This window comes from Pezoporus flaviventris, unplaced genomic scaffold, assembly GCF_033815535.1.
Source record: "Pezoporus flaviventris isolate CSIRO_AGI_PZ_B2104156 unplaced genomic scaffold, CSIRO_AGI_Pfla_v1 ptg000035l, whole genome shotgun sequence".
NCBI lineage: Eukaryota > Metazoa > Chordata > Aves > Psittaciformes > Psittacidae > Pezoporus > Pezoporus flaviventris.
In genome coordinates this window covers 11,313,647-11,336,337 of record NW_026892583.1, presented here as the reverse complement: position 1 = coordinate 11,336,337, position 22,691 = coordinate 11,313,647, and the positions used below count along the sequence as shown (strand labels likewise).

At 49.7% G+C, this 22,691-nt stretch overlaps 1 protein-coding gene across 1 annotated transcript; it reads left to right on the top strand.

Annotated features, from left to right (window-relative positions):
• Positions 1 to 1,930: 1,930 nt before the first annotated feature.
• BMP4 (bone morphogenetic protein 4) lies at positions 1,931 to 4,887 on the top strand. Its single transcript, XM_061462560.1, has 3 exons — positions 1,931 to 2,098; positions 2,500 to 2,876; positions 3,825 to 4,887. The coding sequence occupies exons 2-3, from the start codon at positions 2,507 to 2,509 to the stop codon at positions 4,664 to 4,666; spliced, it is 1,212 nt and encodes a 403-aa protein (XP_061318544.1). The 5' UTR covers positions 1,931 to 2,098; positions 2,500 to 2,506; the 3' UTR covers positions 4,667 to 4,887.
• The last annotated feature ends 17,804 nt before the right edge of the window (positions 4,888 to 22,691 follow it).

Here is a 22,691-nt window from a genome sequence, read left to right as displayed (position 1 = left end):
ATTCATAGTCCAAATACCTTGCTAACAGATGTTTCTTTTAAACTCCGAGTGGTATAGGAATAACTCAGAGATATTACAGTGTCAGCACTGCCTTTTATCTGTGCGTGTCCTTTCAGTGACATCCCTGAGCTTTTCTAATGCATGGGTCAGGTCGGAGCTCAAAGTAAAGGGAAATATTAAAAGAAGTCATATCTGATTGTGTGTGAGTTCTGGGGCAATGTTGTGAGGGAGTGCTGTGAGCTTCCGCGCCCTTGGGCACAGTGGCCTGGTGGTTTGTGGGAACCGGCTGGTTCATGGTCATTGTTTCTGAGCTGGCTTTTGGTTGTGGTTAACTGATGAACTTAGGAGTTCCTGTGGCCACTCCACGATCATATCTTTCGGTCTCATAAATTAATTAACTTTTCTCTCTGTGGATGACAGTTTGCCCAACACAAAGGGGCAGAAAGACAATATTTTAATACTCTGGTGAAGTTAGCTTTATTTATTGTGGGTCACTCAATCCACTCTGTCTTTCCAAAGTGTGTGCTCTTCATTAGAGGGTCTTTCATAGAATCATAGAATCACAGACCAGTTTAGTCTGGAAGAGACCTTAAAGCTCATCCAGTCCCAACCCCCTGCTATAGGCAGGGACACCTTCCACTAGACCAGGTTGCTCAAAGCCCCGTCCAACCTGGCTTTGAACACTGCCAGGGACGGGGCAGCCACAGCTTCTCTTGGCAACTTGTGCCAGTGCCTGTACCTAATCTAAATCTCCCCTCTGTCAGTTTAAAGCCTTTCCCCTTGTCCTATCCTTATAGGCACTCGTCAAAGCCCCTCTCCAGCTTTCTTGTCAGCTCCTTTAGGCACTGGAAGGTGCTCTAAGGTCTCCCCAGAGCCTTCTCCAGGATGAACAAGTCCAGCTCTCTTAGCCTATCTCCGTAGGAGAGGTGCGCCATGCCTCTGAGCATCTTCATTGCCTCCTCTGGTCCAGGACCTGCCTTCTCCATGTCTTGTTCATACATCACTTCCAGTGTGCCCACTTGATGTGTGCAAGCGGCAGACCAGCCCGTCCAAACCCAACCTGTGAGCAGCCTCCAGCCCGGGGAAGCCTGGCTGTTGGTCTCAATCCCAAAGCTGGCCCAGGGCAATGCTGGGTTGAACTGTGGAGCATCCCTCCTCCGAGAGATCCCTGTTCGTGCCCCTGTGGAGCAGCGAAGTCGTGGCCGCACACAGCCCGTGCTGGCTTGGCAAGGCGCCTGCTTCTCATCCAGGTGGGGGTCTGGGAACCTGGCGGGCAGGAAGCGGGGACAGTTATTCCGGCATCCAGGGAGGGAAAGGGGAGGAGGAGGGTGGGAAAACCCAGAGGGCGAGTGGGAACCCAGGCAAGGAGCAGGCATAATCCACGGGCCTGGCAGCTGAGCCCCCCGCCGTCCCTTCCTCCGTGCAGCTGCTTCTTATTCCCAGGCGCTACCCCCTTTCTCCTCGGGGGAGAGGCGCTGCCCGAGTTTCTCTTGCCCGAGTTTTCCCTCCCGACCCGGCTCCTCCGCGGGTCCCGCCAGGGGCCCCCACACCGACTGTGCTCGCGGTGTGCGGAGAGACCGAGGGGCAGGAGGGGCCGCGGGTTGCGCCGGTCCCGGGGGATGCACCTGAGCGGAGAGGAGGTCTCTCTTCCCCCTCCCCACCCCCGGGGACCGCGCTGCCGGGTCCCACACCCGCCGCAGCTCGGCCCCCAGCACCGGCGGGTCCCGACCCCGGGACCAGCCCCCTGCCCTGCCGGCCGCCCCCGGCCCTCCCCGCCTCTCCCCTCCCCGGGGCGGCGGGCGCCGAGGGCCCGGAGCCTGGCGCGGGCGGCGGGGCGGGCCGGGCCTTCCCCCGCGGGGCCGGGCCGGGCGGGGGCAGGGGCGGGCCGGGCCGGGCCGGGCCGGGCGGCGGGGAGCGGGGCTCCACGTGACTGCGGGGCCGGCAGAAAACCGGGGCCGGCGGCGGCGGCGGCCGCACTGCGTCCGGGCGGCGATCGCGGGAGGCGCTCGGCAGCCGCTGCCCCGAGGCTTTCGGCGCGCTGGGTCGGGGCTGGCTCTCCAGAATCATGGACTGTGCTGATATGCCTTGCTTGCTGTCAGTGAGTACAGCCCTCTTCTTCCTCGGCTCCGCTCCTCGCTGTTGGTTTTCAGCGCGGTTCTTGGTTTTAGGGATTTTTAAAACTTTGTTTCGTCGCGGTCCCCGCTCGCGGGGTCCGGCGGCGGGACGCGAACCTGTGGCCGCCCTGAGTGCTGAGCCGGGCGCCCCTTCCCCGTCGGGAGCCGGGGCTCTGCCGCAGCTTCGTCCGCACCCGGCGGGGTCGGGATCGGGATGCGCCGGAGACTCGTCGGCCCTCGGGTGCTCCGGGCGGCACACTGCTGCTCCGGGGCTGCTTCTAGTGTCGTTTTGCCCCTTAAGTTTATTCGGAAGAGGAGGAGGAAGGGGGGTTGCTTCTCATGCTGACTTTACTTGTTGTTTGTTGTTGCGTTTTTTACCCCCCAGAGACACCATGATTCCTGGTAACCGAATGCTGATGGTCATCCTACTATGCCAAGTCCTGCTAGGAGGTACGAACCATGCTAGCCTGATACCGGAGACCGGCAGGAAGAAAGTCGCAGAACTTCAGGGACAAGCCGGATCCGGACGCCGCTCTGCCCAAAGCCATGAACTCTTGCGGGGTTTCGAAACAACTCTGCTGCAGATGTTTGGGCTGCGAAGGCGGCCTCAGCCCAGCAAGTCAGCCGTCATTCCTAGTTACATGCTGGATCTCTATCGACTCCAGTCTGGAGAAGAGGAGGAAAGTCTCCAGGAAATTAGCCTGCAGTACCCTGAGCGATCGACCAGCCGGGCAAACACCGTGAGGAGTTTCCACCATGAAGGTCAGTGATGGGAGGAGGTAAATTCCCAGCCCCGTTAGCGATCGGGATTGCCTTGCGTTTGGAAGCTCACAAATGCTTTTAGCAGCAGGACGACCCCAGTCCTAAATTTACGGGAGGAACACCCCCCCCCCCCCCCCCCCCCGCTGCCGTGTGCGGGTGACAGGCGCGCTGCTCCCTGTGTTTTCCAGTATCCTGTGCTTAAGTAGAGCTTGACCGTATTTTGAGGTGCTTTCACTTCTGTTGACAACAGCGAGTTTCCTGCAGTGCCTCTGCCGCGGGGTCACTCCCTGGGCTCGCGTGGATTTAATGGCTCTGGATCGGATGCAGGAGTAAAACGAGGGCGGGATCTCGCCCCTGGTGTGTTTCTTTTGAACTATCAAAGCGGTTGCTGCCTGGGTTTGCTCTTAAGGGGGGGGGATAATAATAATAAAAAAAACCGTACTCGAATTTAATACTTACAGCTGTGTGTTTATAAGGTTTATTCAATAGGCCCTTGTAATCTGATCCAAATGTTTCCTAGCGGATGTTTCTTTTCCAAAGTAAATCTGAATTATTAATCCAGCCGCATCATTACTGCGTTGGAATTTGCTTCTCCTTCTCCCCCTGCGCCCCGTAACAAGGGACCTCTGTGCTCCGTGGCACTGCACCTTGCCGGGGAGGTGATTTTAGGGAGACTGGGGGGAGAAGGGGAAAAGCCTCCCCGAAAGGGGAAGTGAGACTGAAAGGGGTGACCCGGTGCAGGCGCAGGCATGCGGGGGCTGAGCGAGCGGTGCTGGGGCAGGATCTGCTCCGGATCTGGCAGGAAGGGATGCGATGGGGAGCAGAAAGGAGCCGGTGAAGCGAGGGTGCGAGCTGTGGTTGCGCCGGGGGCTGTGGCTGAATGCCCCGAGGCTGATGTGCTCTTGTTTGTTTTTTGTACCGCTTCTCTCCCGTCCTGCACCCCTCCAGAGCACCTGGAGACCGTGCCGGGTCCCAGCGAGGCACCCAGGATCCGGTTCGTCTTCAACCTCAGCAGTGTGCCGGAAAACGAGGTGATCTCGTCGGCGGAGCTGCGGCTGTACCGGGAGCAGGTGGAGGAGCCGAGCGCGGCGTGGGAGAGGGGCTTCCACCGGATAAACATTTACGAAGTGATGAAGCCGCTGTCGGAGCGTGCTCAGGCCATTACGCGCCTGTTGGACACACGGCTGGTGCACCACAACGTGACGCGCTGGGAGACCTTTGATGTGAGCCCGGCTGTGATCCGGTGGACCAAGGACAAGCAGCCGAACCACGGACTGGTGATCGAGGTGACGCACCTCCACCACGCACAGACTCACCAGGGCAAACACGTCAGGATTAGCCGATCTTTACCTCAAGGGCACGGGGACTGGGCTCAGCTCCGGCCGCTCCTGGTCACTTTTGGGCACGACGGGCGAGGCCACGCACTGACCCGCAGAGCCCGCCGGAGCCCCAAGCACCAGCGTTCCCGCAAGAACAAAAAAAACTGCCGCCGCCATGCCCTCTATGTGGATTTCAGCGACGTGGGCTGGAACGACTGGATCGTGGCACCCCCGGGCTACCAGGCATTTTACTGCCACGGGGACTGCCCCTTCCCTCTGGCCGACCACCTCAACTCCACGAACCATGCCATCGTGCAGACGCTGGTGAACTCCGTGAACTCCAGCATCCCCAAGGCCTGCTGCGTGCCCACGGAGCTGAGCGCCATCTCCATGCTCTACTTGGATGAGTATGACAAGGTGGTCCTGAAAAACTACCAGGAGATGGTGGTGGAGGGGTGCGGGTGCCGCTGACCCCCTTCCCTGCCACCCTCTCCCCTTCTCTCACCCTCTCATCCCACCCCAGAACTGCTTGCTATAGCTGGACTCTTCTCTAAACTAAATGTTCACCTTGACCTTATTTATGACTTTATGTGCAAATGTTTTTGACAATAATGATCATATATTTTGACAAAATATATTTATAACTACATATTAAAAGAAAAAATAAAATGAGTCATTATTTTAAAGGTAAATGCATTTTGTGTCTCCCCTCTCAGGGTGCTGCTGAGGCTGTGCTGGCTGGGAGTGCAGCAGGGAACAACATCTTCTCTCCTCTTCATCTTCTTCCCCCTTTCCCTCCCCCGTGCTCTCCCCTCCTCATCCCTTTTCTCCTTAAAGGCTTTGCAAATTTCAGTCTTTCTATTTCTCGCCGAGGTACCGCGGATCCCCCTGTGCTGGGGCTGCGCCACGTGGGAGATGAGGGTCCCTGGAGATTAAGAGCTGCTTCTCCCGGCTGCTGGTGATAGAGCCGACCTTGCTAACCTGGCCCAAGCCTTTGCAAAGCAACCCACCAAACATGCATTTGAAAAGAAGGTGAAGATTTACCTGAGGGCTTTATGCTAAACCCACTGGGTTTTATACCCTTCCTCTGTCTTCAGGATTCCCCGGGTTTTAAAACTATTCACATTCCCCCCCCCCCCCTTTCTCCTTCCCACTGGAGATTGACTTCTTTGGGAAGCATCAAAGGTTTGCACGGGTCCTTTGAAGATCAAATCACCCCATTACAATGCCAAAAAAGAGAGAGAGGAAAAAAAGATACCTTCAGCAGTTAAATATGTGTTTGCTAATAGCTACCTGTGCTGTGTCCTTTCCAAATTGCTTCCGAGCAGGAAGGTGATCAGACCTGAGCAGGTATGTTTGGAGGTACCTAGGGCCTGAAAGCTCTGGCTCAAATGCATTTGACTGTCTTTGGCTTGGGAGATAGGGAGCTGTGCCCTGGGCTGGGCTGCACAGCAGGATATGTGCATGGGGCTTGTGCCCTTGGCCATCGGGGGAGCTGGGAGGGAGGGCAGGAGGGTAAGGGTTCATGATGCTTTTTTTTCTTCTTTATTTCTTTAATGATTGGAGCTTTCCAACCCTTGAAAGGGGCAGCTTAGTTGAAACCAATAAAAACTGGAGTGGAAAGCTTGCCAAAAGCCTTGGCTCCCTGAAGAGTGCAGGTGGAGAGAGGAGATGGGAGCTGCAGGGGGAGGCAAGCATGGCCCTGCAAAACAGAAAAACGGCCCTCAGCCTCTGCTGTGCCAGTGAGGTGTTTCCACCCCTAATCTCACCGGGTGCACAGGAGCAGACCACAGAGTTCCCTCCACTGCTACAGAGCCTTAGGGTGGCTCTGTGCCTCCCCAGCTGGGTGCTATGTGGTCCCCAACCGACTGCTGGCACCCACGAGGCTGTAATGGGTGCTTGCTACAGGGACTGACTCAGTCCCTGGTGTGGCAGGGCTCTGTGTGGGTGCTCACAGGGATGCAAGAGCACTCACAGGGCTGTGGTGGATGAAGCGATCACCCCATGGCTGGGGAGCTGTGTAGGGAGCCGGGGTTATTGCTGCCGGGGCTCTGGGGGCCCCCTCGGCCCGGAGCTGACACTCTCATTCCTGCCTTTAGAAAGGAAATGTGTGGCCCGGGGCATCGGCGACCTGCTGCCTCCCCTTTGATGCCTGCATATCAGACATAGCCATGCCAAAGAAAGAATTTCATTTTGAAGTGGCATCAGCTAAAGGTGAGCGCCTTTCAGCTGCCTGACAGGGCAATTACAGCTCCACAGACCTGCCCTGCTGCCGATAACCCCGGCTGCTGCGCGGGAAAAGGGGTCCCCGGGCCCCTCTGCGGCCCAGGATTAGGGGCTGTGGGTGCCTGGAAAACAAAACTATCACCGTGCTCCTTCCAAAAGGAAAGAATCAAGAAAGAGGCTTCCCCCAGGTTTGCTTCTCTGTCCATCAGTGCATCCCAGGCTGTCCCAGAGGCTGAAGGCCATGAGGGTGTTACAAAGCTAAGCGGTGTGCGCGCAGGCGCCTCTCGGGTGTAGATCACTCTCACTGCAGAACTCAACCGCTTTGCTGTGTTTCTGCTGCTTAATGGATCTGTTCATTTTGGTACTTATTTTCACATTGCATCTTAATGATGAAATGGAAGCCTCAGCCCAATGGAGGGATTTGCTTTTCTACAGGTGCTGCGAGGGGAGAGGTAGTCCTGACGTGTGCGTGGCCTTTGGGATATTTTCCTTTGCTTTGGTCTTCCTGCCCTGGTGTTGGGTTGTGAGTTGGTGAGATCCTACATGGGGTGTTCTGCTTGGAAAGCATAGGAAAAATCCCAACTGTTTTTATAAAAACAAAAAGTATTTCAGTTTGGTAAATTTTATAAGAATCTAAACTGTGGATATAAACCAGCTGACAGTAAAAGTATGATGTGTTACAGAATAGTCATGGATGCATTAAGCAATTTACTCAGTGGAGTGTGTCTAAACTTTTGCACCTAATACAAAGTGCAGGGGCTGAGGGTTCCCCCCTTCCCATGTGTGTACAGCTCTCTGTGCCACACTGGTGGCAGGCTCTCTATGGCCTCGTGGCATTTGGCAAAATTCTTCATCCACCGATTTGTTTAAAAATAGGAAAATCCAATAGAATTGTCAGGGAAAGCAGGTCCAGGTCCCTTCCTAGTTTCCAGCTCATAGCCAGCGGTGTTTTTCCCACCACTTTAGGTTTTGCTGGTGATGATCAGAGCTCTCTTCACCACCCCAGCAAGGGGGAGAGGGGTTGCTTTGGAAAGGTGCAAGTTAAGTGCTGCTGTGGAGAGACACAGGAATTTCATCCAGTGTTTCTGGCCGTTGTTTTGTGCATTTGTTTCAGCAGTCGTGCAGTTTAATCCCACACTCTGGAATTAGTGTGGTGACTGGTCCTGTTTGCTGAGTACTGCTTGCCATAGACATACTGATTTGGTTTCTTGCTGGCTTATTTGTGCTAGAAACTACCTTGTTCATGCAGCGCAGAAGAGCTGGAGTGGAGGGTTAGTCTCAGCCAGTGTTTAGCTTTGCTTAAAAGTCTGATGAATATATCTGCTTTATAAGTTCAATAATTCCTCTGACCTTGGAATGTATTATTTGCAAATGTTACTTATTTCAGAGTGAGTGCTTTGTTTGTGGTGGCTGATACAGAAATCCCCAGAAGGTCTGAGCTAAGACATATCAGTTTAACCCCCTCTTACTCAGTCCTAGCTGTGGATGAAAGTGGAACAGGTTGAAGCTGCTTCCCCCCATCTGAGTGTCCTCCTGCAAGCTATGGCCCAGTGCAGCACCCAAAGAAGTGTGAGCTGGATGTAGATGCTCTGCAGCTCACCAATGCTTTGTGCCTAAGGCAGGAAGGCTGTGACTTTTGATACCTAGAAGTACTGTTGTGCTGAAGTCTGTGTGGCTTTATGTATGTAGGAAATGAGGCGGATATCTCAGCGAGGTTTACTTACTTCCTCTGGCTCATGTTTGCAGAGGCTGTTCATGAGGGCCACTAGGCGTTATGCTATAACATTATTGAGCACTTGTGAAGGCATGGGGTAAGGTGTGCTGGAAAAGGGGTCCCAGGCTCTGCCATGTATCAGGAGCTCCCCCCAGAGACCTGTGGTTACCCTGATCCCATCCCCAGCCCCTCCCCTCTTGGCTTATAGGATCCCAAGAGTTTTCTGGAAGGACTTTCTTCTCCCAGTTGAAAATTCACCCCTAAGTCAAAGCTTACGGCATCGCTTTGAGGTCTTTGCTTTGGTGGAAGTTGGTCCTTGCTCATGCTCACCCTTTTCAGTGCTATTCCAGCAGTGCCATTTCTGGCAGTTTGGGCAATGGTGGTGGAGGATGGAGACAAGTAAGGTCCCTTATCAAGTTAATAAATCTGGTGAAATCATAAAAATACATTTGTAAAGCAGGCATCTGGTCCTACAAAAAAAAAAATATTGCATCATTCTATATCTTGAAATTTGGAAGGGCCTGGTTGACTGATGGAGGTTCCATTGCATACAACAGTGTGCACATACAGCTTGGAGTTCCTCTGCAGCACTGCAGAGAGATTTGCACCACTTCGCAGGTGAAGGTGTTGCTTGGACCTCTGCTCCTCCAGGCTGCTGAGCAGGGTGGGCAGCTGCCTCCCAGCTCTGTCCACAGCCAGTCTGGGGCTGGGCAGGGACCCTTGCAGTCTCCTCTCCAGCCAGTCTTCATGTCTGGGCTGGTTGCTCGTGGAGGTGATGCTGCTGGGTGTGTTCTGGCTGGAGCAGGACTTTCCGCACCACCCTCAGATTACTGCCTTTGTGTTGCATTTATGGCACAGATTTAAAACCCTCCTGAGCTCCTGCTCCTGTTTTAGCTCTGCCCTTTCCTGATCAGATCATGTGAATGTGGTCAGGTAACATGAATTACTCCCCTCACACTTGAATGGAGGCTTGGCCTGGAGTCCCACAGGCAAAGAACAAGTGCTTTTCCAAGTAATCCACCTGTTCCTCACCTCTTCCTCCAGTAATAGGAGATTATTTGCTATGAAGTAATTGCCTGAAACAGGCTGCATTGTTTTACATATTAAATGGAGATTATGATTATCTGGACAATGGTAGGCATTTTGCATTGCTTTTATGGGCTTTGCTCATTATGTCTGTGCTGTAATGCACACCTGCTATTTAGTACTGAAGTCAAGTAAATCCTTTATGCCAAGATTAGCTAAAACATCTTTGTCTTTAAATTGGAGAGAAAGGGATTTGATGGGTGGACTGCACAGTAGATAAGGAATTGACTGGGTGATCGCACTCAAAGATGGTCAATGTCTTGATGTCCAAGTGAAGACAGGTGATGAGTGGTGTTCCTCGGGGATTGGCATTGTGGCTGACACTGTTTAACAAACACCTTTGTTGGCAACATGGACAGTGGATTGAGTGCACCTTCAGCAAGTTTGCCAATGGCACCAAGCTGTGTGGTGCAGTCGACATGCTGTAGCAGCATGTGGTTGCAATGGTGTATGTGCTTATAAAATGCTGCTCCATTGTCAAGTGCTTCTGTGTGATGCAGATAGCTCTTCCTGCTGGTCAGTCAGGTGACAGAGCTGGAGCTGTGTAGAAGCTTGTCCCTTTGCTGGGGGTGTCCTTGCAACTGCTGAGTTCTGCACACATACCCAACGCAACCATGCAGGATGCACCAGCCACAACGCCGTTGCCTGCTGCAGCTTTGGGCTTGACCACACTGCTGTACCCGTTTCTTGACGCCTGAAGGACCTGTGAAAAGAGTCTGCAGCCGTCATGATGGGGTAAGGCCTAAACAAAAGTAAAATGCCTCTTAGGGCTGGCAAAAACTCTTTGTGGAGTAGGGAGTGAATAGCTGAAGCTGTGGTTTGAAAGTAGGGCTGGTGGAAGCATCACAGCCCCGTCAATGCTGCACTGGCTGCTCTTGTGGTTGGGCTCTGGGGTCTGTGCCTTGGATCTGCTACGGGGGAAACCCATCCTGCTGGGTTGGTCCTGGAGGAGAGTTCCTTGCTGTTGGTTTACACTGAAAAGGAAAATCATGGCTCTAGGACATGCCCTTATTCATGATTCAATTCTCATGAGCCCAATAGCCAACCTGGGAGCCACTTGCCTGCACTGGTGAGATGCAGTGGTGAGATGGGGACGGGTTCCTGCTTGGGCATCTGAGTAAAAGAGCTCCAACGTGGTAAGGCATGGTGCTTCTGTTTCTCATCACAGAAATTCTTACTCAAGGGTCTTTGGGTCATGAACGGGTCTGGAAGAGGCACTGCACAAGACATTCTGTGAAACATGCTTATCTTTCATGTTTCTGGACTTGGGGCATCAGAAACAGGTATTTCCAGATGTCATTTGGGGAGATTTAACATATGCAGCTTGAATAGTTGCTATTTATTTTGGTGTTTAAAAGTATTAAAAATAATCAATGCAGTCTTCCTTGAAAGACAGTTTGTGGAGTTGGAGAGTTTCCCAGTAAGAAGAAGTCCCTCGGGATTGATCGGAAAGAATGTTTTTAATTTGATTAACCAATGTTAGCCCTGAGAGGGACCTACATGTGCCTCAGTAGCAAGATCGAATTTGGGAGCAAAATTTGATGGTACAAGCAACAAAGTTCAGTGAGAAGGGCTGCACACTGATCTGAGCAGCTTTTGTCTTGGACATGGCAGAAAACAAAGACCTGGGGTCTTTGCTGATCAGAAAACCACTCAAGAGAGATCAAGGGGCAGAACCTGGAATGTATAAAGTGAGGACTTTCCAGTAAAGCTGGCAAAGACAGGGCTAAAATACTGAGTGTGTTTCTGATCCCTGTGTTCATGGTAATGTTTCAGACCTTACTGGACTGCTGTGAAGATGAAATGATCCTTAGAGAAGAGCCTGGTCTTGTTCTGCCAGGAAAATTTGTGACTGGAAGGGAACTGTGTGTGTGTTGTGGGGTAAATCCCAACAAGAGGGAAGGGCTGCTTGTCTCTGAGTAAGGACATCTGGGGAACTGGGAAAAAAATTCCAGCTATCAGATGTAAGATCCCAGATGGGCTATTTCAACAGGACTACCAAGGATGAAGATCTGTCCTTGTTTGGAGGTGACTCCTCTTTACCAATGGGAAAGCAAAATGCAGTCCTCAGGACAGCAGAGAGCAGCTCTCCTCTCCTGGTGGGTCCCTGCAGCTTTGGGCCCAGGAAGTCAAAGTCACTAAGGGAGGACCTACAACCCCGAGTGTCACCATGGATGTCACCAGCTGTGGTCAAGAGAATAGTGGCCATAGCTCCTGCTGCCACAGTAGGAAAGGAGGAGCGACCTGAGCCAAAATTATTTCTCATTGGCAGAATGGGGGTAGAAAATGCCCTTTCCCGGACTGATGGGAAGTAGGGAGGGACACGAGAAGGGGCAGTTGCTCCCCCCAGCCAGACAAAGAGATTTTGGAGGTGGTTTATGGACGCAGAAAGATCTTGGGGTGCCCTGCTCCAATTCCCTTGGGTAGTGGAAATAGCATTATATGGCATACTTCACAAATTGCTTATGCTGGGGGTTGAATAATTGCTTACAATAACAATATGGCTTGTGTTGCCTTGAGGCAGCATGGCTGCTGGACGAAAGAGAGGAGGGCTGGATTTTCTTCCACCTCCATCTGTGTGGTCCAGTGTGGGTCAGTAAATGGCCTCATGCCTCAGTTTCCCCCTTTACAGGCCAGGAATGCACCCATCCTGCTGACAGTAATGGTGATATACAATATCTCACAGGCAACTGCTACTTAAAAATCTTTTATTGCTTCCAATTAAGCTGATGACTGCTAACAAGGAGAATTAAATTCACTGCCCTGTTGCCATTAGACAAATATGTACTCCATCTCCATCCAAAAACCCTATTGTAAATAACTGTGGAGGAGTGGAATAAACATTGTCCTTCCCAAGGCAGGGCTGAGCAGCAAGAATGAGCAAACACAGGTGTGGAAGATTTGTAAGCTTTAAAGGAGATTGGGACTATTTAGGAATCAAATCTGGTTTTGGTTAGGAGCATCTTCTGGAAAGAAAATCCCAAACCACCAACGTAAGACCCCACAGATGGGGTGGTGATAGCTGTCTGAAGCTGCAGGATGGCCATGACAGCTGGGAATGGGGCAATAGCCCACATCCTGGTTGCAACTGGGGTGCAATGGTCCTGGCTTTGTTTCTGCATCCCCTTGTTTGCCACTTGGCATTCCCAGACTCCTGCTGGATCCAAAGACCTGTGCAGAGAAACCCTCCTGCACCAGGTCAGCTCCTCTCAGGCTGGTGGTGTTCAGCATGTAATTGGGGCTAAGCTGCTTCCTTTATGTGGCAGGCTTTCCTTTCTGTCTTTCCCCTTTCCCTTTTGAAGGTGAAGGTTTTATGTGACTGAAATGTGTTAACGCTCCCATAAAAGTAAGTGAAACACAAGCAGACATTTTCTTTTTTTGGGCGCAGATGTGATTGGTTTGGGCCTGATCCAGAGGCTGAGAGAGTGATGATTAGCAGTGCTGAAGAGAAGGGCTGGGAAGTGTTTTCCTTAGGAAAGTGTCATTTGTGGAGTGGAGTGTGACATCTAGAAGAGCTAACTGCGTTACCTGTGCTTTGGGACTGGCTCCTCAGGAGGGCTGTCTCTACTGCAGAGTTAAATTTTCCAAAGGGCCCTTGATACCACGCTTAGCCCACCCAGCAATTAAGGCTACTCAAATGAGATTGCAGATAGGGAGTTTTTACCTTGTAAAAGAGGTCCCTGATGCAATGGATGCAGAGATGGGGCAGTTTGCCCAGTGTCAGCTCTGATGAGCTGTGCTCGTCCCTGTTGCTTTACAGTGCAAGGCCAACAGGATGTTTTCATGGAGCCCATGGCCTTCCAGCCCACATCCGCTGCTGTTGGTTTCTTATCTTGTTCTGAATAACGCATTTTAAACTCAGCAAAACCAGGAGCAGGGATGGAGTTAAGTATTTCCTGACCTTGCTCTTGCATGATGACACAGGACTTTTCCCTTTGCTCCCTGGAAAAGACACGGCCAGGCAAAGCAGTGCAGGAATCTGCCACAAAAATGCTCCCAAGTCTTTCATCCCCATCTGGAAGAGTCACCCCTTTGTGGACAAATTTGCCATGAAATGCTGATGTGACTCCATCATGCCCATGTTCCCTGAGGCTGGGTGGTGGCAGAACCACTATCCCAACTGCTGGGGAGTCATGGTAAGAAGCATTTCCAAATGTTGGGGTTTCTGCCTAGCTTTGGAGTCCCCCATCCCTGTGGCATGCACAGAAGAGGGAGGTCAAGGAGAAGATGTCCTACAGAGAAGGACTTCAGGGAAGATGCTGGCTCCCAGCAGCACTCAGCTGGTCTATACCCTGTGCCTGTAGGCCTGGGCTGAGCAGAGAACCAAGTGCCCTTTGTGCAATCAAAGTAATGATTATTTGATCAGTATTTCTCCAAGCTGGTATGAAGCCAACATTTATGCTGAGGTGGGGCAGCATTACCTACTGGTGGTTCCCCATTGCTGCTCTGGGTGTCCTTTGGAGTAGAAGTGAATTTCAATTAGAAGGGACCTCCATCTATTGTCTGGTCCAACTGCCTGACTACTTCAGGGCTGACAAAAGTTAAAGAATGTTATTGAGGGCATTGTCCAAATGACTCTTAAACTCTAGAAAGCTTGGGGATGTCTTCCCATCTTAGTGAGGAACAAAGCAAGCTCTTTGCAACCCCTGAGCTCTTGGTGGTTAGAACACAGATGGGGTTTTCTCTGCCTGTGATGGTGTTTTGGGGATTACAGGTGGAGCTTGAAGCACCATTCCATGGAGTGAATGTGACAGATTTGTGCCTGGTGTGCTTCCCAGTATTTCCCATGCTCTCCTGAAATATTGGGAAAACATGACAATACAACCCAGACTCACATGAAAAAAATTTCCCTTGCACTGGACTCATGCAAAGCCTCAGTGTTCTGACAGCAGATGGCTTAGCTGCTTTCTCAAAGGTGGCTTATTGCTGCGGAATGCCTGCTTAGCAGGCACTGCCATCCTGGTCTTCACACATCCCCTCTGAAGGAGGAACTTCAATTGCAGATACCCCAAATCTGTGACCTACGATGGCAGAGCAGTGGCCTCAGTCTTTGTTAAGGAACTCTCCAAGTCAGATGTCTTGTGTCTATGTGCATGATCTAGGCATCCTGTCTTCCTGTGACTGCGTGTGAAAAGTGTCCCCTGATATTTCAGTCTCCAAATTACCTGCCCTCCAGAAAAGGGAGATGTTGCTTCATAAGAAGGAAAGAAATGCCATTGCAGTCTCACAAAGCTGCAGTGATGTCCAAGGCACCAAGCCAAGGTGCCCCCTTTGCATCCAAGAGGTCCTCCACCTGCAGATGAGAATACATGTCATCTCAGAGCTGGAACAGCTTCAGAAGTCCCCTCTGTGTCTTCTGGGATCACTTTGGCTCAGGTGATCCAAGGAGAGGGTGGCTGGGTGGGAGGAGAAGTGGAGTTGTCCCAGTTGGCGGTGGGTTGCTCTCCATGGTGTACACCTGCATGTCTTGGCAAAACAGGCCCTGCGGGCTGGCAGACCTTTCTGCTGAATATTTTGACTGGATCCGTGAACTTGTGTGGCTTTTGTGGCATGGAAACTGCCTATAATTTATGCTGAATGCAGCCCCATATATTATGTTGGCAGTTCCAGAATGTTTTAAGATCATTTAGTCCTTTCTCACTAGAAACAATTTCAGACCACAGGGTAATTGTTCCATGATCAGTAGACAAGCCCCGCATTAAGCCAACAAGTAAGGAAAAAAATGCAAAAAACAATGCACAATACCCTTCCCTTCTACCCCCAATCTCCAGCAGCTTAAAACTCAAGACCTGCTTCACTGATATTGCACTTGAATTTGCAACGGCAGTGATGACTGGTGGGGAAACTGCAGTGTGAGGTACCAGCACCCCAACTCAGGACAAGTGTGCAGCCAAGGTTACCCAGCCTGTGATGAGGCTGGTGCAAGTTGAGGAAAATGCATTTAGAGATGAGATTTTGGAGGACTGAAGAGCCTGGATGGGTTTGGGTGGCTCATTCTTTTTGCCTTGTGCTGGGAGGAATATTCACCTGGCATTTATCCACACCCTCTGTCCAAAAATGCTCTTAAGTGTTCAAAAATACAGAGAAAATATTGTTAGTGTAGCAGCAGCCTAGAGATGCTCTGGGAAGCTAATAGAGATCCAGCTTTTTGTCTCTGAGCCCTCTTGAATACATTTGAGGAGATAACATTTTTTCCCAAGGGAAAAAGATCCAGTGCTTCAGTGGTGTAAAACCAGCATAACACCACTGAAGCCACTTCCACTACAGGGATCTGCATCTGCTGAGGAAATAGTTCAAAATCCTTCCTTTGAATCAACACCTTGTATCTCATGCAGATCCTCCTGGAATTTCCTTCCTCCAGTGTGCTGTGGATGAGGACATCTCAGCCCCCTTACATCTTAGCTGAAAAATCAGGCAGTTTCCGAAGCAAATGTCCTATGCATACAAGAAAGGAGAAGTCCCAGCTGCATGGATGTCCTGCAGGGATTTCATGGCTATCTATCTCTTTGACACAGATGGCTTTATGCTACTTTGGAGCTTCTCCTTGCAAGGTTGGTGTTCAGTTTTGGATCCCTCACTCCAAGAAAGACAGGTTCTGTAGCATGTCCAAAGAAGGGCAATGGAGCTGATGAAGGGTCTGGAGCACAAGTCTTGTTAGGAGAGGCTGAGGGAACTTGGGTTGTTTAGCTTGGAGAAAAGGAGGGTCAGGGGAGACCTTATTGCTTCCTACAACTACCTGAAAGGAGGTTGTAACGAGATGGGGGTTGGTTTCTTCTCTTGAGTAACGTGATGAGATGAGAGAAACAAGCCTCAAGTTGCACCAGTGGAGGTTTAGGTTGGATATTAGGAAAAACGCCTTCATTAAAAGGATTGCCAAGTATTGGTACAGGCTGCTCAGGGAAGTGGTGGAGTCACCATCCCTGGAGGTATTCAAAATATGAGTAGATGTAGCACTTAGGGACACGGTTTAGAGCTGGGCTTGGCAGTGCTGGGTTAATGGTTGGACTCGATGATCTTCAGGATCTTTCCCAACCTAAATGATTCCATGACCCCCCCCCCCCCAGAGGACTGAGTCATGCCCAAGATTTGAGCATGCCTGCAGGTGTCACCTCCCATCCTGTTCCTCAGTCAGCCCCACCAGCCTGCCTGTGCTTTGTTTTCTTGCCCTTCTTAAGAACTGGCTGCAGGTTGCGCTTTTCCTCCATCAACATCACGGCTTTTATCTATGCTGGTAGCAGCAATCCGCACCATGCAGGATTTATTTACATTGAAGGGTAAGTGGGAGGCTGTAATTGGGATGGGATTTGAAGAGGTCAGAAGGAGCCTGTGCAGGAAAACTGTAAATGAGGGAGGGCTGGGAGCTTGCTGAAGTCATTACGCAGTGATTGTTCCAGCTTCCACTCAGTACCATTAGCTGGGGGTAAACGTGCTGTCCAGGGATATATGTATATAATGAGGGTTTTTAAACAGATGATCAGTAATGAGCTGTTAATGTTTTCCAAGTGGTCTTTCAACCCCATGCTCTGATTTCCTTTGGCTGCATAGCACACTCAAGGATTTTGGATTTCTTGCTCCCTTTTCATGAGTGCATGTCCCTTTTTATGCATCAGGTCTCTGCTCAGTCTTCATTACTGCGTTCATCTCTGGGGCCCCCAACACAAGAAGCATGTGGACCTGCTCTAGTGAGTCCAGAAGAGACCACAAAGGTTCTCAGAGGGCTGGAGCACCTTTGCTATGGAGACAGGCTGAGAGAGCGGCGGTTGTTCAACCTGGAGAAGAGAAGGCTCTCTGTAGAAGAGAATGACCTTCCCGTCCCTAAAGGGGCCTGAAAGAAAGCTGGAGAGGGACTTTTTACAAGGATTGGGACAGGACAAGGGGCATGGCTTTAAACTGACAGAGGGGAAATTTAGATTAGATATTAGGAAGAAGCTCTTCTCTGTGAGGGTGGTGAGGCCCTGGCACAGGTTGCACAGAAGCTGTGGCTGCCCCATCCCTGGCAGTGTTCAAGGCCAGGCTGGATGGGGCTTTGAGTAACCTGCCTGAGTGGAAGGTGTCCCTGCCCATGGCAGGGGGGTTGGAACTGCCATAGGTCTTTAAGGTGTCTTCTAACCCAAACCATTCTAAAATTCTATAATTCAGTCTCAGCTCCTCTATGCTCTGACCCTGCCCATTTCAGCCACCTTCATCAGTGCATCAAGCCCTGGGGCTTGGGAGCCCATGAGATGGGCAGGAGAAACCATTCCAGCCAGAGAGGGGGATGGCATCCCCAGGATGCATGTGCAGCAAGCACATGGTTTTGCTGTGCAGTGGGTTGTTGCCAGTGCTAGCACGGCTGGGAGGAAGGTGTAGGATGAAAATCTGAGGAATTATCTTTACAGGAAACCCAACTAAATCATGAGCTGAAAAATCACAGCTTTTGGCCTCCGGTGAGCTCAGGAAAACAAGAGCTAAGTCACTACACCCCCTTTCCTCCCACCTCTAGATCATCTTTGAGGTACCCTTGGGAGGTCATTTGAAGAATCAAAGCAGTGATAGAAGTGGTAATTGAAGAAACTGATGCAAACGTGATCTCCCAAAAGGTTGTGTGGGAAGCAAATTTGGGAAGGATGCTCAGATAAGTGGAATTTTTGCTTTTGTGCCTTTCTTGAGCAACATCATCAGACCTAAGGGTTTCCTGTTTGTTTATTCAACAATCACCGCTGTGTTACACACACAGGAAATCACAGAAAAAATCTTGTTTTGAGGACAGGTGAGGTGGAAATAAAGGCTGCTTATTTAGGCTGTGGCATACTGGCTGTGCTGAGCATCTTGTCTTGTGACTCTTTGCATGCATCAGTGAAGTGAGCACAAACACATCCTGCAAACATCTGGTTAGGAAGATGTCTCAGCTGAGCTGAACGGTACTGATAATAATCACATTGCTCTGGTGTAACATAGAGAAACACCAAAGCTACTCTTCTTTGGGTCAGGTAGGAGAGAGGCCCCCATGGTGGGCTCTGGGATGACCCTTGGCAGAGGGCAGATGTAGAGATGGCTTTATACCACCCTATTGGCTGTGTTTCACTGGTGTGAAATGGCTGTAGTAAAACATGGGATCTGGAGTGGATGGTGCTGCATGAAAACCAACTAGATAGCTACATGTAGATAGTAGATAGCTACATGTCATCAGCATCTGTTCTTTCTGGGGAGGTTTACATCCAGCTGTTCTCCCAAACCAGCCCACCGCACAGCCTCCTCTTTCTGAAAAAATGTGCTCAGATGACTTAACTCAATGACTTAGCTAAATTGAATGCTTTCCAGTAGCACAGTAATGTGTTTGGAGAAGGAAGAGCTTTCAAAGGGAAGCTGTTTGCCCATCTAACCCAAACAACTTTTCTTTGCTGATGGGGAAAGAGGAAAGTCTGAGAGCTTTGTGCAGTGAGTGCAGGGTACCCATGACTTCATTCCTATAGCACTTGGTAAGGGAAGCATGCATCAGGCAGTGAAATCCGGTAATTTGGCTCTCTCTTGCATTCCCTAGCTATGGGGTGACCAGCAGTGGCGATCTGTCATGAGCCAAGGTGCACTTGCAGTAAGATGGCTTGTCAAGAGCCTGCCATGTGGCTGAACTTACCTGGCAGCCACCCAGCAGTGTTATGGGGCTGAGCTCTTGATGTATGGGATTTCTTCCCTTTCTCAGGAATAAATGGAGTCCCCCATCTCTCCCTGGTAGATCACAAGTAGTGCTGCTTGGTAGGACAAGGGGTAATTGTTTTAAACTAAAAGAAGGTAGATTCAGACTAGATATAAGGAAGAAATTTTTTACAGTGAAGGTAGTGAAACACTGGCACAGGTTGCCCAGAGATGTAGTAGATTCTCCATCCCTGGAAACATTCAAGGCCAGATTGGACCTGTAGTTGAAGATATCCTTGCTCATTTGCAGGGGGCTTGGACTAGATGAAAATTGGAAGTTCCTTCCAACTCAAACCATTCTATGATTCTGTGATTTGTGTTAGGAAATAAGGAATAGGAGGGTTGGTTCAGTATCCTGGGGCTGGGAAGGATGAAATCCTTTAGGATCTAAAAGTATGTAACTACAAATGCTCCTTCAGTTGCGTGTAATTGCTGTGAGCTCCATGGGATTGCGGACAAGGATATTGTTTCACCTTTGCTCATGTGGGACTGAAATCAGTTTAACAGATTCACTTGCAGTTTTTGCAACTGACATTTTCTCCAGCAAAAGATGGGATTTGGACAAAGAAAATGTGTAAAAAATTTAATATTGCTTTCTCTTCTGAAATTCCAGAAAGCTCTAGTTGTTACAATGCAAAATTAAAAATTTTAGTTCAATTTAAAAGTGGGAATTCTCATATAGAAATTTCCACAATATTTTAGTTCTACATTTTTTGTGATATTTTAATTTTTTACATTTTTTAACAAATATCCAAACAGGTGGCATGATATTGGAATTCTCCAGCGGACTGAAATTCTGACTTCTGTTCAACCCCACCTGATGCTTTGAGCCTTTTTAAAAGCCCAGCAAGTGTGGTAAACCACGACAAGATTCCAGGTAAAAACAGATGAGTTAGAAAAAAAAGAAGATGAGAAAATCTGTCGTATAAGTGCAGGTACTGCCCCTCCCTGCATGCCAGCCCCAGAATCTCCCCATTTAGTGTTTGAGGACCATCTTGTCACTAAAAAGGACTAAAATCCTGGAGTGCCCCTGGGCACAGCTTAGTAGGAGAAGCACCATTGACCAGCTCGTCGCAGTTGTCATTTCACAGGCTTGATTTGTTGGAAAGAAAAAGAAAAAGGAAAAAAAAAAAAATCCCATCATGACGCCAGGATGCAGCGGTTGTTTTATCTCACAGGGAGGTAGATTGAGGCCTTGTAATTGCCGGAAGATTTCTGAGACTGGAATTATGCTCGGCTGTTGCTGGCTAATGTATCTGCGGCATGGATGTTGTGAAAGCACCTGATGAGACAACATGTAAGGAAACTTCAGAAGGTGTGTGATCTCTGAGGGCAAAATGAAAAAAACCCCACACCCTGCAGTAGGTCGACTTGTATGTGGTGTTGACAGGGACCCATCATCCCCCATGGCCAAAATAAAATCTCTGGAGCTGACGTGCTGCATCAGATAAACCACAGTAGCGTTAATCTTCATGCTTTAGGCTGTCTCTAATTCTCCAGGGCTTTTGCATGCCAGGGGACTGTGTATGAGTTACCCACAAACCTTTCAAAGCAGAAGTTATCGAAACAGCCGCTTGGTTTTCTTCATGCAACATGTTCTCCCCTTGAGTACAGCCTGGCTCCTCTGGGAGGGAATGGCATCTGAATTCCAGATTCCTCCTCAATGGAAATGCAGTGGGATAATGCAGAGCCACACTGGTGCCTGGGAAAGCAGCATGGGATACAGCTGATTTGGAAAACGTGTCTTTGCCGCGGTGCCCCCAGGGTGACTTTGCTGCAAGGCTGCAGCCTTCTTTGTGTGAATCCCATAGCTGAACTGCAATCGCATCATCATTGGATGTGTTTGCCCTCCCCCCACATCAAGGTCTGACAATGCACTTTAACATTTTAATGCCCAAAACATCCCTGTAAGGGAATGGATGCTGTTTCGTGCCCTGACCCATTTGCTCCAAATGCAGCACGTTTAACTGGCTTGACCTGATCACGAGCCCAGATTTAAGAATTTTATCTTCTAATTATTTTTGCTTTTGCATTATTCTAAACACTTTTTTCAAACTTTTCTTCCCCATAGCATGGTGCAGCTCTGCCTACAAGCCAACAGGAGCAGCACCATCCACTCCATGCTGTGCATCGCTCCCTGCAAACCTTTCTAGGTTCTTCTGTCTCCTCATCTACTACATCTGACTGCTGTCTTCGATTCTGTACTTTATAAGATTCAAGAGTTTTTCTCTTTTGCAATGAGGCAAAAACAACAGCTTGTAGGTATTCTAGTAAATATTTGTGAAACAGAGGGTGTCTCTGAGCAGGGAGTGAGGAAAGTGAGCAAAAGGATGTGAAGCTGCAAAGAACAGGCTGTTCTAGACGTGAGTTCAGGTAGAAAACCTCATTTCCTGTTAGGCCCTGATCACCCCTGTCTGAGATAATCTGTGTGTCTGGAGAATCTTGCATGAAACTGGCAGGTTATATATTCACATAGGTGTTCAGGCAGTAGCTGTTTTCAAAACCCCATGGTAAATACTCACACTGAACCCTTTCCAAAGACTACATCTGTAAGAGCTCTCTGTTTGCAGGCGCAAGGCATCTCTCCGTCGCTCACTGCTGTTCTCCTGTGTGGTTGCGGATGGCCACTGCCCAGCTTTGGCAGGTGCATTTTGACTTGCTTGCCCCAAAGGGTTTGTGTTGGTCTGGCAGCAGCTGCATCTGCCCGGGGGACATGCTGGTGGGATTTGCACCCCTGAAATATCCATTCATTCATCCATCCATCCATCCATCCATCCATCCATCCATCCATCCATCCGTCCATGAGATGTTGGGTGGTTCTGGCTGTGGTTTGTGAATTTCACACTGTAATAAGGACCTGGATGAAGCAGAAGTGAAGCTGAAAAAAGATAAGGGTCTGTAACACTGTGAGGAGTATGCTATGGTTGATGTATTTTTATAAATGTGAGAAAGCGCTATAGGATTTTTTGGAGCACAGCACTTTGCACTGTCTGTAGTCTTGCTTGCTCCCAACCAAGAGCCAGTGATATTTTCACACCATTTAGATGAGCTGCTCCCAGGGGGCAGTGCCAAGTGTGCACCTTGCCAGAGGGCAATGACATCTCAGTTCCAAACAGACTTCTCTGCCTTCAAGCTCCCACAGACTTCCTCAGCCACCAACCTCCAATTCCCAAATTCTTGATAAACGGACTTTTCAAACCAGTAATTCCCAAGCACTCCCCTGTAAGCTAAGATAATTATATCCGTAAATATGATTTATTTGTTGGTATTTAGAGGTTTGGCAAACAGAATTTTGACACCACTGAGAAATCTAGAGGTGCAGGATTTTTCTCCTCTTTTTTTTTCCTGGTCTTTAAAGGATTAAACTACAGAAATTTCAGCATGTTGGCTTGGGTTTTGTCCTTACTCTGTGTTCATAATGAGCTTCAGTGAAAGGAGAAGTGCCTTTCTCCAAGGAAGGGAGTAGATTTCTGGTTTTGCTGGTTGCCCCAAGGCTTCACACCTTGTTTGCAAGATGTGACTGGAGGCGTTTGGTTTAGGGCTGGGTGAGGATATTAGAAATGCTTGAAACACATATTTTCGAGTAGGTGCATAGCCTGGGGGAGGAGATGAGATAAGTTGTATGGTTTTGCATAATGCAGGCAAAATCTTTGTTGCCTGGAAGATGGGAATACCGGTGAGAGCATGGAGAGATGTAGAGCAACAAAACCTTAAAGCTGATCTCTTTGTAATTTTGTCTTATGAACTTTGAATTGAACTTCTGCACCGGATCTGATCTGGATGAAATATCATATCTAA